This window comes from Leiobunum rupestre, chromosome 4 (genome assembly GCF_980474605.1).
Source record: "Leiobunum rupestre chromosome 4, qqLeiRupe1.1.hap1, whole genome shotgun sequence".
In the NCBI taxonomy this organism is placed as follows: domain Eukaryota; kingdom Metazoa; phylum Arthropoda; class Arachnida; order Opiliones; family Sclerosomatidae; genus Leiobunum; species Leiobunum rupestre.
The window spans coordinates 57,531,852-57,548,287 of NC_143387.1; the positions used below are offsets into that span (position 1 = coordinate 57,531,852).

The 16,436-nt window shown below is 37.1% G+C and overlaps 2 protein-coding genes across 3 annotated transcripts; one reads left to right on the forward strand and one right to left on the reverse strand.

Annotated features, from left to right (window-relative positions):
- Positions 1-3,631: 3,631 nt before the first annotated feature.
- LOC149948427 (dynein axonemal intermediate chain 7-like) lies at positions 3,632-12,150 on the forward strand. 2 transcript variants are annotated; one of them, XM_090173429.1, is made up of 4 exons: positions 3,632-3,654; positions 7,043-7,186; positions 7,254-7,358; positions 11,952-12,150. In XM_090173429.1, exons 1-4 carry the CDS (start codon positions 3,643-3,645, stop codon positions 12,087-12,089), a joined length of 399 nt encoding a protein of 132 aa, XP_090029555.1. In that variant the 5' UTR covers positions 3,632-3,642; the 3' UTR covers positions 12,090-12,150. The 2 variants fall into 2 exon arrangements, 1 of the variants encoding a protein (XP_090029555.1); XR_016480639.1 differs by lacking the exons at positions 3,632-3,654; positions 7,043-7,186; positions 7,254-7,358 and adding an exon at positions 10,480-10,992 and having other exon boundaries at positions 11,952-12,039.
- Positions 12,117-16,283, reverse strand: l(1)G0020 (RNA cytidine acetyltransferase l(1)G0020). The gene is made up of 15 exons (XM_090173430.1): positions 16,127-16,283; positions 15,969-16,060; positions 15,781-15,909; positions 15,039-15,723; positions 14,747-14,982; positions 14,436-14,687; positions 14,145-14,358; positions 13,983-14,084; positions 13,852-13,926; positions 13,529-13,785; positions 13,422-13,470; positions 13,153-13,363; positions 12,672-13,069; positions 12,315-12,457; positions 12,117-12,249 (listed from the first exon to the last, which is right to left on the reverse strand). Exons 1-15 carry the CDS (start codon positions 16,232-16,234, stop codon positions 12,162-12,164), a joined length of 3,039 nt encoding a protein of 1,012 aa, XP_090029556.1. The 5' UTR covers positions 16,235-16,283; the 3' UTR covers positions 12,117-12,161.
- Between the last annotated feature and the right edge of the window lie 153 nt (positions 16,284-16,436).

Genomic DNA, 16,436 nt, shown 5'->3' on the forward strand with positions numbered 1-16,436 from the left:
AACAAGACGTACGACGGTCAGAATACACACAATCCTTCTAATGTGTTAAGTTTAGACCTCTATAAACACGCGGATTTACAATGTTGGAAGTTGATGGGGGTACTTATACGCTGTCCAAAAACCTTACTAAGAATTAAAATTAAGCAACGAAATTGCAACTCTAGGATATATGGAAACCACAGCTATTCAAAAATATAACTTTCATGAAAATCGGACTTAAATTAAGGAACGTCATGTCGACTTTCAGGCGGAAATATAACCACGAACATTGGGGTCCCGTAAATAACCCCGAAAACTATACTTAAATTTAATATTTACTGATATAACCGGAGTTGTAGTTCAAATGAATCCTAACCTATTCAATAATATTTTTTTTAACGTTACCGGACTTAATTTTTAACAAAATATCAACCACACAAAGCCAAACTACCGAAAACGGTAAATTGGGCAAATGCCCAACTTCTTGGGCTTCAATTTCAAAACTTTATGAAAGGCTATCAATGGCGATGCATGTACATTCGAACGAGATATCATTGACTCTTCTAGCCCTAACCGTTGAAGAGGTATGCGCGACACGGCGGCATCGGCATCGGTATCGGCTACACTGTACGTGAGACTAATACACACAAATCCTTAGGATTGTGTGTAAAAACCGATATTTTGAGTACTCTTCCCCCTTCAGCAGTGGCAAAATTAGTTTTGACAAAGCGTCGCGAATACGGCTTTGACATTCATGGTTCTCTAATAGGCAAACTTGAAACTTCCAATCCTATCCCATTAATTATAACGCCTTTAAAACGCGCAGACAAAGGATGTCTGTCATTCAAACTCTGCGAATTCGGAATAGTTGGAATCGTGCAACGGAAACATCCCAACCTACCATACCAAGTAAGCACCTCAACCGCTGCCTAACAAAATACCATTGTGTTGGGAATATTAATCTAGAGATCCAATCAAATCTGCTCCCGCGAAACAAGTTTTTGAAAATTACGAATGTGCCGTCTCCTCTAAAATGACCCGTGGCGCCATCCATTATTTTTGGAGAAAAAAATCTTTTTGCCGGAAAACGCGTCTTATTTGAACGAACCATCGGGAGATAGACGGAGTCACGGGTAGAATAAAGTTTTATCGTCATTTGGGAGCAGACGGCAGTATTCTTATTTTTTAATACCTCTAGATTAATATTCTCAACTCAATGCAAAATTCAGGGTGACCACTGAAAAACGTCAAAACATTTATAGGAATATAGGAAATTCAACAGTCAATTTATAAGAGAATATACGAGTATTTTCTTTGATAATATAGGAACATATAGGAAAATTTGCATAAATAAAATTTAAATTTGTTTTAATATAAAAGAAACTTTTTTTAAGCAGACGACGATATTCTTAATTCCGTTCAGTGCAGTTCTTTGGAGAAGCAGTTTACATTTTTATCAAAGTGATTTATTACATTGAACGCCATCTGTATTACGAAAAGCGAACTAGATAAAAAACCGCACGAAATACAAATAGGAAAATATGGGAAAAATGGTTGAATTTTAGGAAAATAAAGGAAAGCATTGAAATATAGGAAAAATTATAAAATAAAGGTCACCCTGAAAATATTGTCACCCAAATAAATATTATTTCTTATTTCAACAAAATTTGTAATCGCTTTATCCGTAACCGCGTCTAAAACCCATCCGTTCGCCGTCGACGCAGTCCTGGATATTGGAGCCTCGAGAGAGTCGCGAAGATGGAGGAGCGTTGGCGAGTGTATCCATCACGGGGCCGCTAGTTCATCTAGTCGTTCTAATTAAAGGCCCTTTGTGCAAGCTGACAGAACTGCATTACGGCGATCAGAACATATACGGCCTTTTCCCCGCCATCGGACAAGATTGGAAAGTAGCCAAGGGATTACTGGCCGTACGTACCACCGCTCGCCGAAACGCACCTCTCTCTCTCGGCCATCAAATATTAAACCCCCTCGGGTGCCCAAACTACAAAAACTAATATCGTTAAAAAAAGAACCCACCCCCTTGATGGATCTGAGATAGATCCTTAATTTATAAAAAAGGGTAATAAATTTAATACTTAAGTTTATTAGGGTTATTAATTACGGAGATTAAAAAAAAAGATAGGTTCTACGATAAATTTCGTTAAATGGTTTAAAATGGTCTATTGGGTTTAACTAGGTTTAAATACGAGCGGATTTAGGTGGGTCAAAGCGTAAGTATATAATATTGTTACATAAGTGTGACCTTTATGGAACTTAAAAATCCTTAAAAGGGTGGACAAGAATGGGCTTTCGTTTTGCCATGGCAACCAAAAATGTTTTTCACAACTTAAAATCTGATTTTCTCTATGAAAATTAACATGGGAAAATCGAATATTTTAAGGGTCCCCCCTAACAATATTTAAAAAAAAAATTAAAAACGGTTCATCAATTAGATACATAATTCAGATCATGGCTAAATCTGGTACATTTGGACCAATATACGTCCATTTTGGTAAATATGAGTAAATATACATATATATTGGGTAAATACGAGTAATCCGTTTTTAAGTTGTGAAAAACATTTTTGGTTGCCATGGCAAAACGAAAGCCCATTCTTGTTCAACCTTTTAGGGATTTTCAAGTTACACGAAGGTCTGCTTACTACCCGAGTTTGAACAAAATCGGAGATAAACACCTCGGGTAGTCTCCTTGTGAGAGCTATTCACGAGATAGACTGCATTACGGGCTTCGTCGCCGTTTTGCGTCCGCTTGCTAACGCGTCACGCGTAGCCTTTGACAGCGTCTCGCTAGGGGGATATTTTCTTCTCGTGATGACGTCACTCCGTGACTAGCTCTTAGTAAAATATTCCCCGAAGTGACAAACTTATGAAACAATATTATAGACTTATGGTCAAAGTCGTATAGGGAACACACGTATAGACAGAGGTTTATAAATTATCTCTTACGAGAAAAGTATCCGTGAAACGTGTATCTTCGTAGGCTCTGTGAATTTCCCACATCATGGCCCCATTTTTTATTATTTATTTACTTTACTTCCTTTATTTATTGGAAGACTTAAGCCCAGTTCACACTATACAATTAATTGGGCCACTTAATTGAAACCAACTAATTGGAAGCAAGAAAATTGAATAGTGTGAACAGAAAAATTGTAACCATTGTTCCAACTTTTTCTGTTCGCACTGTACAATTTTCTTGCTTACAATTAGTTGGTTTCAATTAAGTGGCCCAATTAATTGTATAGCGTGAACTGGGCTTTAGTGTTTTGTTGCAGAGGTAATTGATCCCTAATATTGTTGGGGCTTACGTAAAGAACGCCTTGGAGGTTATATTCCCTTTAAATATAAACCATATTTTCCCTATGTAATATCACTATTTCGGATAACAGTTTCTTTCCGGAACCTGCAAAGGTACCTGTTACAAGTGAGTAACATTAGCATGGATACTTTTCTCGGCTATAGTTTATTATGTACTTCTGGTATAACTTTTTTTATGGTAAGGGATTAGATCTTAGTATAAATCCAGGATTAGGGGGGGGGGATAAAATTGTTTTTGAACTAAAGTTATTTTTCCGTATTATTTTAGGAGCTCTCCAAAATTGGGATTAATATGCAACCGGAGGGAGAGGCCCACAAATATATCGGCATGGAACCGAAAGTAAATCTTCAAGTTTTAAAATTGCAGATTTAGGAAGTACTGCTTCTAAGTCACGTCTTTGATGCTCGTACTGCCTTTGATCTTAATACTTGTATGATTAAAGCGAGTGGCGGCTCTTGTGTACTACCTGAATGGTACGATAGATGTCGCTTTTTCGCGGTGGTTTCAACCTAGCGTATTGACGTTGAACACGAAGTTGGCCGGACACTGGGGTTTGTTGACTTCGACGCCGCATAAGAACGGTTTACCTCGGTCAGGAGAGTTTAGCGGCTCCCCGAAGTCGCATTGGTCGTCTAGGTTCCTGGGACGTTTGCATTGGGGCAATGGAGGGCATACCAAGTCGGAGCAAGGGGCTTCTTCGACGGTACATTCCTGGCCAGCAGGACATGTCTTGTTCTAAACACAAATATTACACATATTAAAATTTACACAAATGGTCAGAGTCGTATGGAAATAAACCGATGTACAGATTTACAGATTAGTTACAGATAAACCATTTTAGAGCAAAGCCCATAGAGGTTCTATTGTAACGCTTTTATTTATACTAGATGGCGCAAATATAACCTTAATTAAAGGGGAACGGTCAAGCTTTAACCAGTTAGATAGCCCTATAGCCCGTTAAAAACTAAAATGTATGGCGAAAACCGCATCCAAAAATATTAAGTGGTTAATTTTTAATAAAATAAAGAAATTTCGGGAAATTGAAAAGCGCGCGTCCGCTGCGACACCTGGTGAGAAATCGGTGAGACAGAAAAACAACATACAAGCGCGCGCTGCTGAAGACGCGAAAGATTTGTTTTGCACGCGCGACGCGTTCCAGTTATACGAGATCTAAGCCTAAATTGCACGATTTTAAAAGTTAGGATCATAGTTAGGATAGTTCGCAAATTGCTCACTAAGGTGCTGCTGGCGCTGGCGATACACCTTAAGATGGCGGCGAAAATTCAAACCCAAATACTTGGCGTTATTTTACGTTTCAACTTTTTAGGCCAAAAACTATTTTTTCAAGATAAAATAAGGTACGTGTAAGCATATTGAACGTCTTGTTGATCTTTTGATATGCAAATAAGGCGATATTTGGAAAAGCTTGGCCGTTTCCCTTTAAATAAATCATCCTCCCAGGAAATCGCCAAGAAGTAAAATTTCAGAGAGCCAGGACCATAGATATAAGAAATGTATATAAAGGTCTAGATAAATTTCGGGGCGTCTAAGCGTGACATAAAATACGGAATTGACACCTAGCAGACACCGAGGAAGGCACGTGACCAAGAGCGCGAGCTCTCTTAGCATTTTAGTACTAAGTGCTTGACCTTTCCGCAGGCCGTAGTCTTTAGACACCATCTGTTGGTGACCTTTAGTTTAATTTTTAAGCACGAGACAACGGCTCTCGCGACGATAGCACGAGCTTTCTTACCGATAGATAGCGCCCTATAAGGATAGCCTGCCGAAATTACGCGTTTCTGCTAGCTGTCACCTCCGTATTCACTCCCTTTGAAATATTTTATCTAGACCTTTATATACGTTGCCTATATCTATGGCCAGGAATCGCGAGTTATTGTTTATATAGTGCTTGTGGAAATAATGGAAACTTTTAACTTATAAACAGAACGTCGTGTTTTTGCCAAGCCTTAATATGTCAAAAAAGCTACCTGGTTAAAAGGGAACGCCATGGGGAACGCTTGTTGCTGCCGTAAAGGTGAAAAATTTCCATAATTTTAACAAGCACTATATAAACAGCGAAAACCGCTGTCTTTTATCGTGAATTTTCGTCGAGATATTTACATTCTAAAATTAAGAATTAGGAATTCCTATTTCAAACTTTTAAATCAATATTTCTCAAAATTACCGCCAAAACGTTACGTGGATTTTGCTTACAGCCGACCAGGGTTGGACATAAAGCACTAGTCACGGCATTTGACTACTAAGATAAATGCTCCGACTGCTAAAATTAATCGAAATCTGGGGGCTCACTGGTAAATTTGACTAGTGAAAAATGTACCTAAATATTCATAAATAATATGGCGTATCATAAATTCATCATTCATCGATAATATTTTATTTAAAAAAAATTCACAACACGTTTGTAGAGTCCAGAGAGTCCACTGCACCTCATACAAGGTTCTGATTCAGAATCTCTATCTCTAATTAATGCGTGATTTGATGATATTATCAATGAAAATATTTAAACTAGTCAAAGACTCCTAAGTCGTGAAAAAATTGTGATCGGCCAAAACCATGTAACTATAGAAATGATTAAAATTACGGAAAACTCATGACGATTTAAAATATTTTTAATTAAAATATAATGTAGCCGTGATGTTACATCTAGACGGCACCGACACAAAGTTTCGAATTTTTTTAATTATAAATATTTTAAATCGTCATGAGTTTTCCGTAATTTTAATTATTTCTATACTCTATTATTTCAATTCAAGTGATAATAAACTCCTATTTTTAATTCTGACGGGTAAAGGAAAATTATGTCTGCCCTTCTTGTTTTTATACCCCCATTTTTACCCCCTCTAGTCAGTGACTACTAAAATAAATTAAGATAGGAGGCTCACTAGTCAGGCTGACTACTAAAAAATATCCTTATGTCCAACCCTGGATGTGATTAGTCTTTTTCATTCTGATTAGAGCCACGTGCAGCCAAAACTGCTGGATTTTCGTCTGCTAAGCCGACGAAAAACTACAAATCGTCTCCTTAGCCACGGCCAACTATGTTCACTACAGCGGCCAACCCATTTGTCAAAATTCCGTGAGAAAAACATTCCCCCCTATAATCTCTACTATAATCTGTAGGAGTTCAGCGCCACACTCGTTTTTATATTGGCTTCAATCAGAAGAAAATATGGGAAATTACGTTTCTAGTCAGCTTTGGCAAGGCGTCACTTTTCACGAATTTTCGCGCCAAATACATCGTTTAAAAAATCAATTTTTCTTAAATTGAACAATTGTAACATATTGTCCTTCCCATTTTCTGCTAATTGAGCTAAGGCCTATTTCCTTTCGTCGTTTTTAGCTCGTGTTGAATCAAAACAAAAGTGGAACTACGTTTTCAGTTTGGTTTATTACGCGTAAAAAGGCGTTTTCGTGGGTCGCACAACGACTTCTACTGCTCAAAGCTAAAGATACGTACTTCCACTACTTTCTTCTGCTTCAATGCAAAAACTATTCTAAAAATAATATTCCGCTAGGGGCGCTCAAACCATACACATATCTTTTGCTCATAGGTTAACGTAGTAACTTTAACGAATGGGTTGGCCACTGTAACGCGAACCACGCGTAATCAAAGTTGGCCGTGCCTTAGCAAACGAAAATCCGGCTTCTCAGATTGTAAATTGTGAATTAGCCAATATTTGAATTAACTATAGATTTCCCATGTTAGGATTCTCCGATTGAGGCGTGGACTTATCATTGTATGGCGCTATTGGCCATGGTCTACACATTCTCTTTCAGCCGTTGGAATAGCAGCGCGGGCAACGACTGCATCGTCATCAAATGTAGTCAACCTCACAGCGACTCCAAAAAAGTTTGTCCCTATGATTAGGCGCTTGCGAATGATAATTTGGTCGATTAACGACATTATCGTTGGGTAGGATCCGACTGATTTCCTAGTGTCGGTGCGAAAAGACCGATGCCGCGAAGTGACTTGCGCCGACGTCCAGCAAACGTACGAGGAAGAAATTGTTGATCACGACAGAGTAAGCATTTAAAACTATTTACAACCAGTGGTGTAGTCCTAAAAAAAGAACCGGGGCGCTACCTGGGTACGGCCAACTTCGATTTCGCGCGTAATCGAAGTTGGCTGTACCAACAACGCTGATAATTTTCTTTGAAAAGATCTGGCAGCATTTTTCAACCAGGGGGGGGGGAAGACAGTCAGAGATGGGTTTATTTAACCGCCTATAATTTGATAGTTTTAATACGCGCTTCGTCATCTATCAGCTTTAAAAGTAAATAGAGATGATTCTTAGCCAATTTAAAGCATGCATCGCGCTTATAGAAGCTGGGAAGCCCCTGGTACCTAAGGCGTAAGCCGAAACCATAAGTTATTTCTAAAAAAAAATCCAACCACGATAGCACGGACATTTAAGTACACACAATCCCCCGATGTATTAAATATATTTTAAATTGGAACAAATTTTCAATCATCTTGTACATTAACTTAATAAACCCAAGAAGAATTTCATCGAAATATTAATTTTTTGAGTTACCTGGTTTTTTAAATAAGGTAGCGAAACGCGAACATATTGAACGCGGTTATTTTCACTCAAGCCGAATATTTTTGGAGTTAGATGGCGCCTGTATCAATTGGTACGAAATTGATATCAGAATAGTGTGAGGTCCCACGAAATGGCCAGAAAATTAAAATTCCTTAATGGAACCAAAATTGTAGTAATGATCAGTAATAACTAAAATATAATATTCAACCAAGTCGCTCTTAATTTAAAAAAGTATGCACAGATTTAAAGTCGAAAATCGCGAAAAACCACTTAAATGGGAAAATGATTAACTTTTTGGGCTCCGATTTCAATAACGGACTACCGAGGGCATGACATTTCCTTTCGATTAAGATATCCCTGGCCCTTCTATACCTAATTCTTGGAGAGTTATGTGGAATACGACGGCGACGGCGGCATCGGTATCGGATACACTGTACGTGAACCCAGTACACACATATCTTTATAGTCCAAGAGCCCATGACAAAATAAGCATGTGATAAGGTACACGATGGGTCAAAGTATTTTTTAATTAGGTTAGTGATTTGTAACAAAGAACTGTTTGTCTTACGGGGCTTTCCGGAAATACGAACCACGTGACGTCACTTCCGGTAACCTTGAAAATTGATATGACCTGATATTGGTATCATTCGATTGGTCTCAACGTGCTCTTACTAAATATCGCAAAATTAACCTTCAAATTTGAACCAAATTGGGGAATATTTTACTGAGAGCTAGTAACGGAGTGACATCATCACAAGAAGAAAATATCCCCCTAGCGAGTCGCTGTCAAAGGCTACGTGTGACGCAAAACGGCGACGAAGCCCGTAATGCAGTCTGTCTTGTGAATAGCTCTCAGTAAAACCTTTGATTATGAAGAATAGGAAGTGTCACACTTATGTAACAATATTACACACTTATGGTTTAATGAAATAGGTTACCGCACTGCCGTGCAAAGCACAAAAGCATTAACGACCAAAACCAAAATATGGAGAAAACCCGCGAAATTCAAACTTTCTTTGCCTTAAGATACCCCAACTTACTTCTTTCAAGTTTATATAGTAGACTTGGATTTTTCAACTCAAATTATATTCTGGTACTAAATAATTTACGGGCCAAACGATATTTCAGAAATATCATTAAAACCATGTCTTGAATAGCGAAAAAAATGCGTTTTGATTTGACTTTTAAAGAAAATAAACACATTAATGCGTTTTTGGTTTGAAAATAATGCAAAAACCTAACATAATGCGTTTTGCAACAAGTCATTTCTCTAAGAACAAAAATTCGAAAATTAGTTCAAAATTGAATTTAACGTATAAAATAGGGTGAGATAAAATCAAAATCTGTAAATCGAAAATTTGGTCATTAATGCTTTGGTGCTTTGCACGGCAGCGCATTAGACGGACAAATGTGATACACTATAGGTTGTGCTCCTCTGTAGCACAACGGAGTCGTTAAAGTGTCGAAGTGTGGTCGAAAGGTCAAGTTGAAACATCCTAATCAACGTCATAACGAATATTTTGATTCGGAATGCCGAGTTGCCGACCCTCGCGTTCATATTTGGTTTTTCAGCCGACTAAAAGAGTTCTTTTATTTAAAATCAGAAAATCTTTATCTAAGAGTATGGATGCCGACCTCATGTTACATTGAACGTTTCTCACTTGAAAAAAAAACCGTATAATTAGTCTATATTGAAAGTTATGGGTAGTCTTATGGTAACAAATCGCTTCACTTCACCGATTCGCTAAGAAGTATAAGCATAAGTAACATAACATTGAGTAAGTCAATTAGGAAAAATTATCACAGAATAGATTTTTAAAGCTATTGCGCAATCTAGATTCAGTTCACAACAAAGGGCTCTCTAGTGTCTAAATATGCCTAAAGCGAAATATACTACCAAGGACGATAACACGCTACTCAGTTCGGTGCATGGCGAGAATGTCAGTGTCGAAAGAAGGATAGGTCAAGAAATTAGCATTAAAACAATAGGAAGTGTCATACTTATTGTTATTTTGTATTAGTACATAAAGCGAGGGGTCGGTCATTTAGCCAAATCCCGTACAAAATTTGGAAAAAAAATCCACAAATCCAAAATCCAAGAATTTTGTTCCCATAGACTTTGTATGACAAATCCACAATAAAAAATCCTGGATTTTTAAAAAAATCCAAAATCCCGTACACAAAACAGGCAAATGTCCGACCCCTCGACATAAAGCTTGGATGTGCAAGCTACATTTCATATGGTCCTTGTACCGGCTACTTTTCAAAAGGGCGAAAATGTTATCTTAGGCCTAACTAAACTTATTGTGCCAAAGCCCCATTTTTGCAATTAGAAAAATTAAAACCAGAAACAAATTCCATTTTTAAAGTGAATGTCGAACCTAGTTGAGTATAATTGATTTGAGGTTGGATTGTATTTGGCTTCTTTGTCTAACCGAATCTAGTAACCGACCAACCAGAAAAATTTTACGGAGAATATTCGTTAGGGAATCCATAGCCGGAGTAAAAGGGGAGGGGACCCGCTAGGGAAAAGAAATTTCGCTTACTAGACAGGCGTCTCCATACAAAAAACCTGTTAACACTTTCGAAACACGGGAGAAGCCTTTGACCAGCCGTTAGACGCGACACTAGTAGCACTGCTGAAGCGCGGGGGAAAATTTGAACAGCGTCTGCTATCGTATGCAAGTTGAGCCATTGAACACGCCAGTCTATTTAGCGAAGCGTATATATAGTCTTTGGTGGAGGCATAGGTAGTGAGGCCGTGGCGACGGCACATGGGAGATTGTAAGGGGGCGATACGCTCGTAAGAGAGTGTATACACAGGGTGAAGAATTCTAAAACCACTATACTTGAAATTTAGGGGGTATAAAAGTTCATTATTATTATTTCCACAAACTCCAAAGTCGATGAGCAGGAGTCGAAATTCGATTTTCACAGGGATATCACCAGTAGCGGCACTAAGGTTTTTTCACAGGTGGACTAATTATTTTGTGGCCGATAAGAATTTTGTAGCCCTTAGCGGGAACCTTGGATTGACCACGCAAAACTTTTTGCAGAAAAAGTGGTGAAATCGAAAAAAAAACAAAAATTTCCAGGAAGCGAGAAGAGCAAGGTAGTTTTATTGTTACTCTCGTCCCGTTTACTGGACCCCTTCTGACCTTGTATCCGACCTGGAGGGGACACGCACATGCCCGGGGTATTTCCCTAAATTCCCTTAAGCCCCTTTCTTTTCTTTCTATTGTCCATTCAACTTTCTCTCAATTTCGGCTCCCTTCCTCCCTAATCTTATCTGTTTCTGGTCTACTATCTTCTTGAGTAAACGAATTGATTTTGACAGATTTTTTTCCAGAAAAACGTTTCTTGTCAATAAAACAAATTTCTAGAGATAAAGAAAATTAATAAATATGTGGCCCATCTCAGATATGTAGGGGGGCTAAAGCCCACTTCAGCCCACCCTTAGCGCCGCTACTGGATATCACGTTTGCAACGCCAAAACGGTGAAAGATTGAAGCACATATGTGCTTAATTTCAAACATAAACGTCGCTTTGAAGGTTTAGGTTTGCACTTAATATTGCAAATTTATCACACCTAGAGTTAGGTATTTTGAGTTAAAATGCGGTATCCTCATCCTCGCAGAAAATTAATTTATGCACAGTTCAAATTTGGGATAACCACCGAGCTCCTCCTGTGAAGAAATGATAAGGAGATAAAACTCTGAAGTAAATAGAGGCAATTTTTTGAAAGGGAAGCTTTCGTCCCCACTAGATTTGTTCTTTTTAATATATTTTTGTGAGGACACTAACTTGTTGGTGCAAGTTTGAAAATTTGAGGATAAAATAAATAAAGTGTGACCAGATACTTTCAAGAAATGGGGAAGTTGATTCTCCATACCTTTCCTCCATGGCTCCTCCCCTATTTTCCCATAATGCCCCCAGATAGTTCTCCTGAATCCTTTCTCCTTGATCTAACTTGATGCTAATCTCATAATATAAATATTATATACTTCTGTGTGCTCACATTCAAAAAAGAACTTCTACCTAAAAAATAGTAATTACTCTTCCTTTTTTCAGTTCTACGGGGATTTGTATCATTTAATTATGGACAAAAGCACTGAAGAAATTAAAGAAAAGCTCAAATTAACGACACCCGAATTCTATAGCACCGTTTTCTCACTTTTGAGCTTAACACGAATCGCTAGTTTTTCTTAAAAAAACATGAGTCATTTTATATACACAATACAATAAAATTTTATATTTCTTAAAATATATACCTACAAATTTTCACTTTTTAAATTTCTTGAACTTTTTCTTGTTTGATTTGTTTCCTTCTTCCATGATAACATCACTTTCCTCTACTTTTTTCGCAATTCTAATGAAAGAAATGAATTGATTTGTAACATTTGCGAAATATAAATTTTAAATTGACAATGTTACGTTTTAATCGTGACAACACTTTTTCCTGGTCTCTGTAAGGCGTTTTCCCAATCATCTTCTGAACCTTTGATTGAAAATTGGGATAAATTTACATCAATTATTGACTTTTTTGGTGGTTTTAGAACTTTCTTCGACTCTTCTTCCTAAATAAAACACAAAAAGTTGTATTTATTCGTAACATTACTATCAGTGCTCGAAATGAACTGGAACACTGTTCCATTTAAGTTTTTTCTCATATCATTCTGGTTCGTAAAGATTATTTTTTAATACACAGTTCCAGTTTTTCAGAATAATCAGAAGCTTTGAAAGGAAACACGTTCCAGTTCGAGTATTGATTACTATATCATATTAACTTACTAATTCATCATCGAGAGATATGGTAAGAGGGTTCATCGGGCTTGGGTTCCCCGTTGGTTTAATTAAAGTAGCCTCCACAGATTTTTCAACTACCGATTTTAAATAGGCTGTAATTCTGCGGATAACTTTGTTGTACAGTCCTAACAACTGCGTGGCTGGCAAGCCCAAATCAGAAGCAACTTCGTCAACCGTTTTATGTTGTAATCCCAAGCTAACTAATATCGCAGATTGAATTGCAGAAATGTTTAACCCTCCAAGTTTCTCAAGGAAATAAAGTCTGGCGACAGTTGGCAATAAGTCCATGATTAAGTGATAATCACACATGTTTTGGCAATACATTTCAAGACGTTTTAAATCGTAAGCAGTGAAAAACATGTCCAATTCTCCTTTCGTTAAATCTACAAAATAAACCTTGTTATTTAAAAAAATTAAAAATATGACAAAGTTTTGGAAACTTTGAAGAAATCATTTTTTTTTGTACCTTTTTTGGATGCTTGCGTAATGAATTTGTTTTGCAAAATGCCCAATGCCGTTTGAGCTTTGAAATTTCGAAATTGGAAGGAAAGCAAAGCTATAAATCTCCGTCTAAAATCCGACCAGAATGCGGAAAGCCACTGTCCATCATTACTAATGCGATGCTCTTCGTTTAGAAGTTTTAACATGATACAGCTATGTTCTCCAGTCAAATCATTCTGCAATTACATTTATATTAACTTTCATAATCAATAACAATGTAAAAATCAATCTTACTTGGGTTTGCCTTAAATAAACGGGAACATAACCACCCTTTTTCCAAAACCTAGTAAAACAGAGCCAGTTATAATTTGTATCGTAAATTGACAGTTAAGGAGTCATACTTTATAAGCTCTCCAGTCAAACCAAATGAAACACCCAAATAGTCTAATCTATCAGGTTTCTTTTCATTCAATCTTAAGAGCAGAGGCGGCAATGACGTTCTAGGTTTCACGGTTTCTTCCAAGAGAGCTACTTCCATGTCATCGACCATTTTAATTCCACTTTCATCAGTTATCATTTTCTCATCTTCATCCAAACTGTTTGTTTTCCCTTCATAGAAATCTTGTAATAATTGTAGAGCTCTGCTTCCATAACCCATCTAAATTAAAAAGGTTATCATTATAGAAATAATCTCGAAACTTGATCCAGTCTTTATTCTATTTACTTTCTGATAATCAGGATGAGTTGCTATTCTAACAACCCTAGCTCCTGATAAACTCGGAAAATCTTGATCTTGAAACTAGAAACGCAAGAGTTTAATTTTGAGGAATAAACTTAAAAACTTTTTAGAGTTACTTGTTGAGAAACCGTCCATGGAATAAGATCTCCCGCAGCTCGTTTTCCTCTAGTTAGACCTTGCATTACCGTATTTTTTGATATTTCTCCCTCTAAACAAACCTGATTTTGAAAAATTACGTAAGTTACCCTTCGTTAAAACAAATAAACCTTTTTATATACCTGAATAACACAAAGAACTTGAGGTAAAGTCCTAGTATCAGGCGGGCATGGTGGTAATAGACAAAACAGATGATGGGCAGGAGCATCTGACAACATTTGAAGATCATTTGGAGAGTTTTTATAGTGAGAGGCAACGTACAGAGCCATTAGATTTTGAAGAAACATCTCAGATGCAGCGTGGAAGCTAAATAACGTATCTCGATTAATATAAAACTTATAAATAAATGTTAAGACAAATATCAATGGCAATTCTTTAAAAAAATAAGAAAACAGTAATTTAGTAAAGGATATAATTCGCAATCTCCCGGTAATGGACATCCCGAGGATACAGGAGTAACTGTAGCTGTGAGACAGAGCAGTTTGTTCAACCAAGATTCTACATCATCACCGTTTTTATAACGAATGGATTCTTCCAGCGTTAATTCATTTAACATCCTCCCCGTTGTTGCTAATGTAGAACTGCCTTTCTGTGAATTTGTAAATGTCTGTTCTCTAAGTTGTTGAATCAGCTTTAAAGAGAGGGATCTTCCAGTTCCTTCGTAACTATAATCAAAGAGGGAAAATTAGTACCATAATGTTGGAGGAATGTAATTTTTTAGTACCCATTTATGGTAGATGCCATGAAAATTAAATAGGGACCAAGAAGATTTTTTACTAATGGTAGTGGAATTGCAGCTGCTTCGTCAATAACGACCAATTCAGCTTGTCCTAATTTATTCGCATCAGTTGGGTGTAGGTACTGGATGGTTTGACGGTGGTCCCTGAAAACGTTGACCCGTACAACCGCTTTGTTAAACTCTGGATTTGTTGATTGCACAATTTCATAGTCTAAGTGTTCCTGAAAAGATCGCAAGTCTCAAAAGAGTAATTAATAAATTTAAACCTAAAACTTACTTGAAACTTAAGGGCATCAAATCCTTTTAGTATGAATTCAAATAAAGTTGTTAAATTTTCTGGACTAGGAGATGTAACAAATACATTGGAATACCCGAATCCAATAGCCGCAGCAATTGCCAGGCCTAAAGCAGCGGATTTCCCTCTACCTCTCGCCGCTGTTAGAGTAATGGTGCTCCTAAGAGACTTCTCAGAAATCCCTTCAACAAATTTGAGCACTACTTTTGCTTGATCGAGAGTTTTGCAGCAAGCCACTAAAGAGCCAACTGGCTGAGTGTCTTGCAAGGATTCCTTCAATGAAGCCAACTCTTTGTCTTCATCTGATAGACTTTCTTCTTTTGTCTTGGGAATTGCGGGGATTATATTTGCAACCTCTGATGATAACGGTAGGATGTTCAGTTGGTCATCAACAACTAAGCATTTCTTACAAGAGGCCAATGAAAGGATAAATCTTTCATTAAACCTGCCAATTACTTCTTGATGGGATTCAGTACGATATCGCGCATGCACATCCATTGACATGGTGTAGAGTTGCTTCAATGAATTAATGCTTTTCAATAGAACCAAGACCATTCCTCCTCCTTCAATCGTTTCTATAGTTCGAGCTAATAAATTAGGGGTCATAGCTTCGAAATCTTGAAGGATAAGCATTCCATACGTATTTCCCAAGATTTTATGAGTTTCACTAAAAATAATAATAATAATAGTGTGTAACAATAAGAGAAAGCGATGGCATCATTACTTATAATAACAAAATCTAATATTTGTTGCTGAGATGAATAAGTCAAACGGTTCATCCTCATTGACTTCAACTTTACCACCTCCACTTTTCAATTTCTTTTGAAGTTGTCTATATCGCTTGTGTCTATGGCTGTTTAAAAATAATTAGTAAGGCGTGACTAATTTATGTCTTAAAAATTTTACACTTACGTGCTAAAACCGAGTTTATCTTTATAACACCACAAAACGGATGGTCTAGTTTTAACGCTTGCTTTTGAAAGCATGTGATGAAGGATCACCACCTGCAATGACATAGCCAAGTCTTAATTTACACATGGTCCATGGTTTAAAAAAAATTTAATACTTACTTGATCTCTTCCTTTATCTCCAACCACTACGAAAAATGACCTATGTCCTAACGCAACTCCATTTTCTATTAAAATCCTTATACGATTATCAATTTTCTTTCGAACCATTGTAATTCTTTGAAAAAATTTAAGCTACTCAATTAGACCGCAAAACACAACACGCCGCTTGTAAGAACCTTGGCTCAACGTGACCTGATCCTACTACTAATCTGCTACCCACATAGATGTCGACACAGTCAACAATAAATACCCTTAGAGGTCTTTAGAAAATATAGATATGGACTAATTAACCATGATATAGATATTTTTT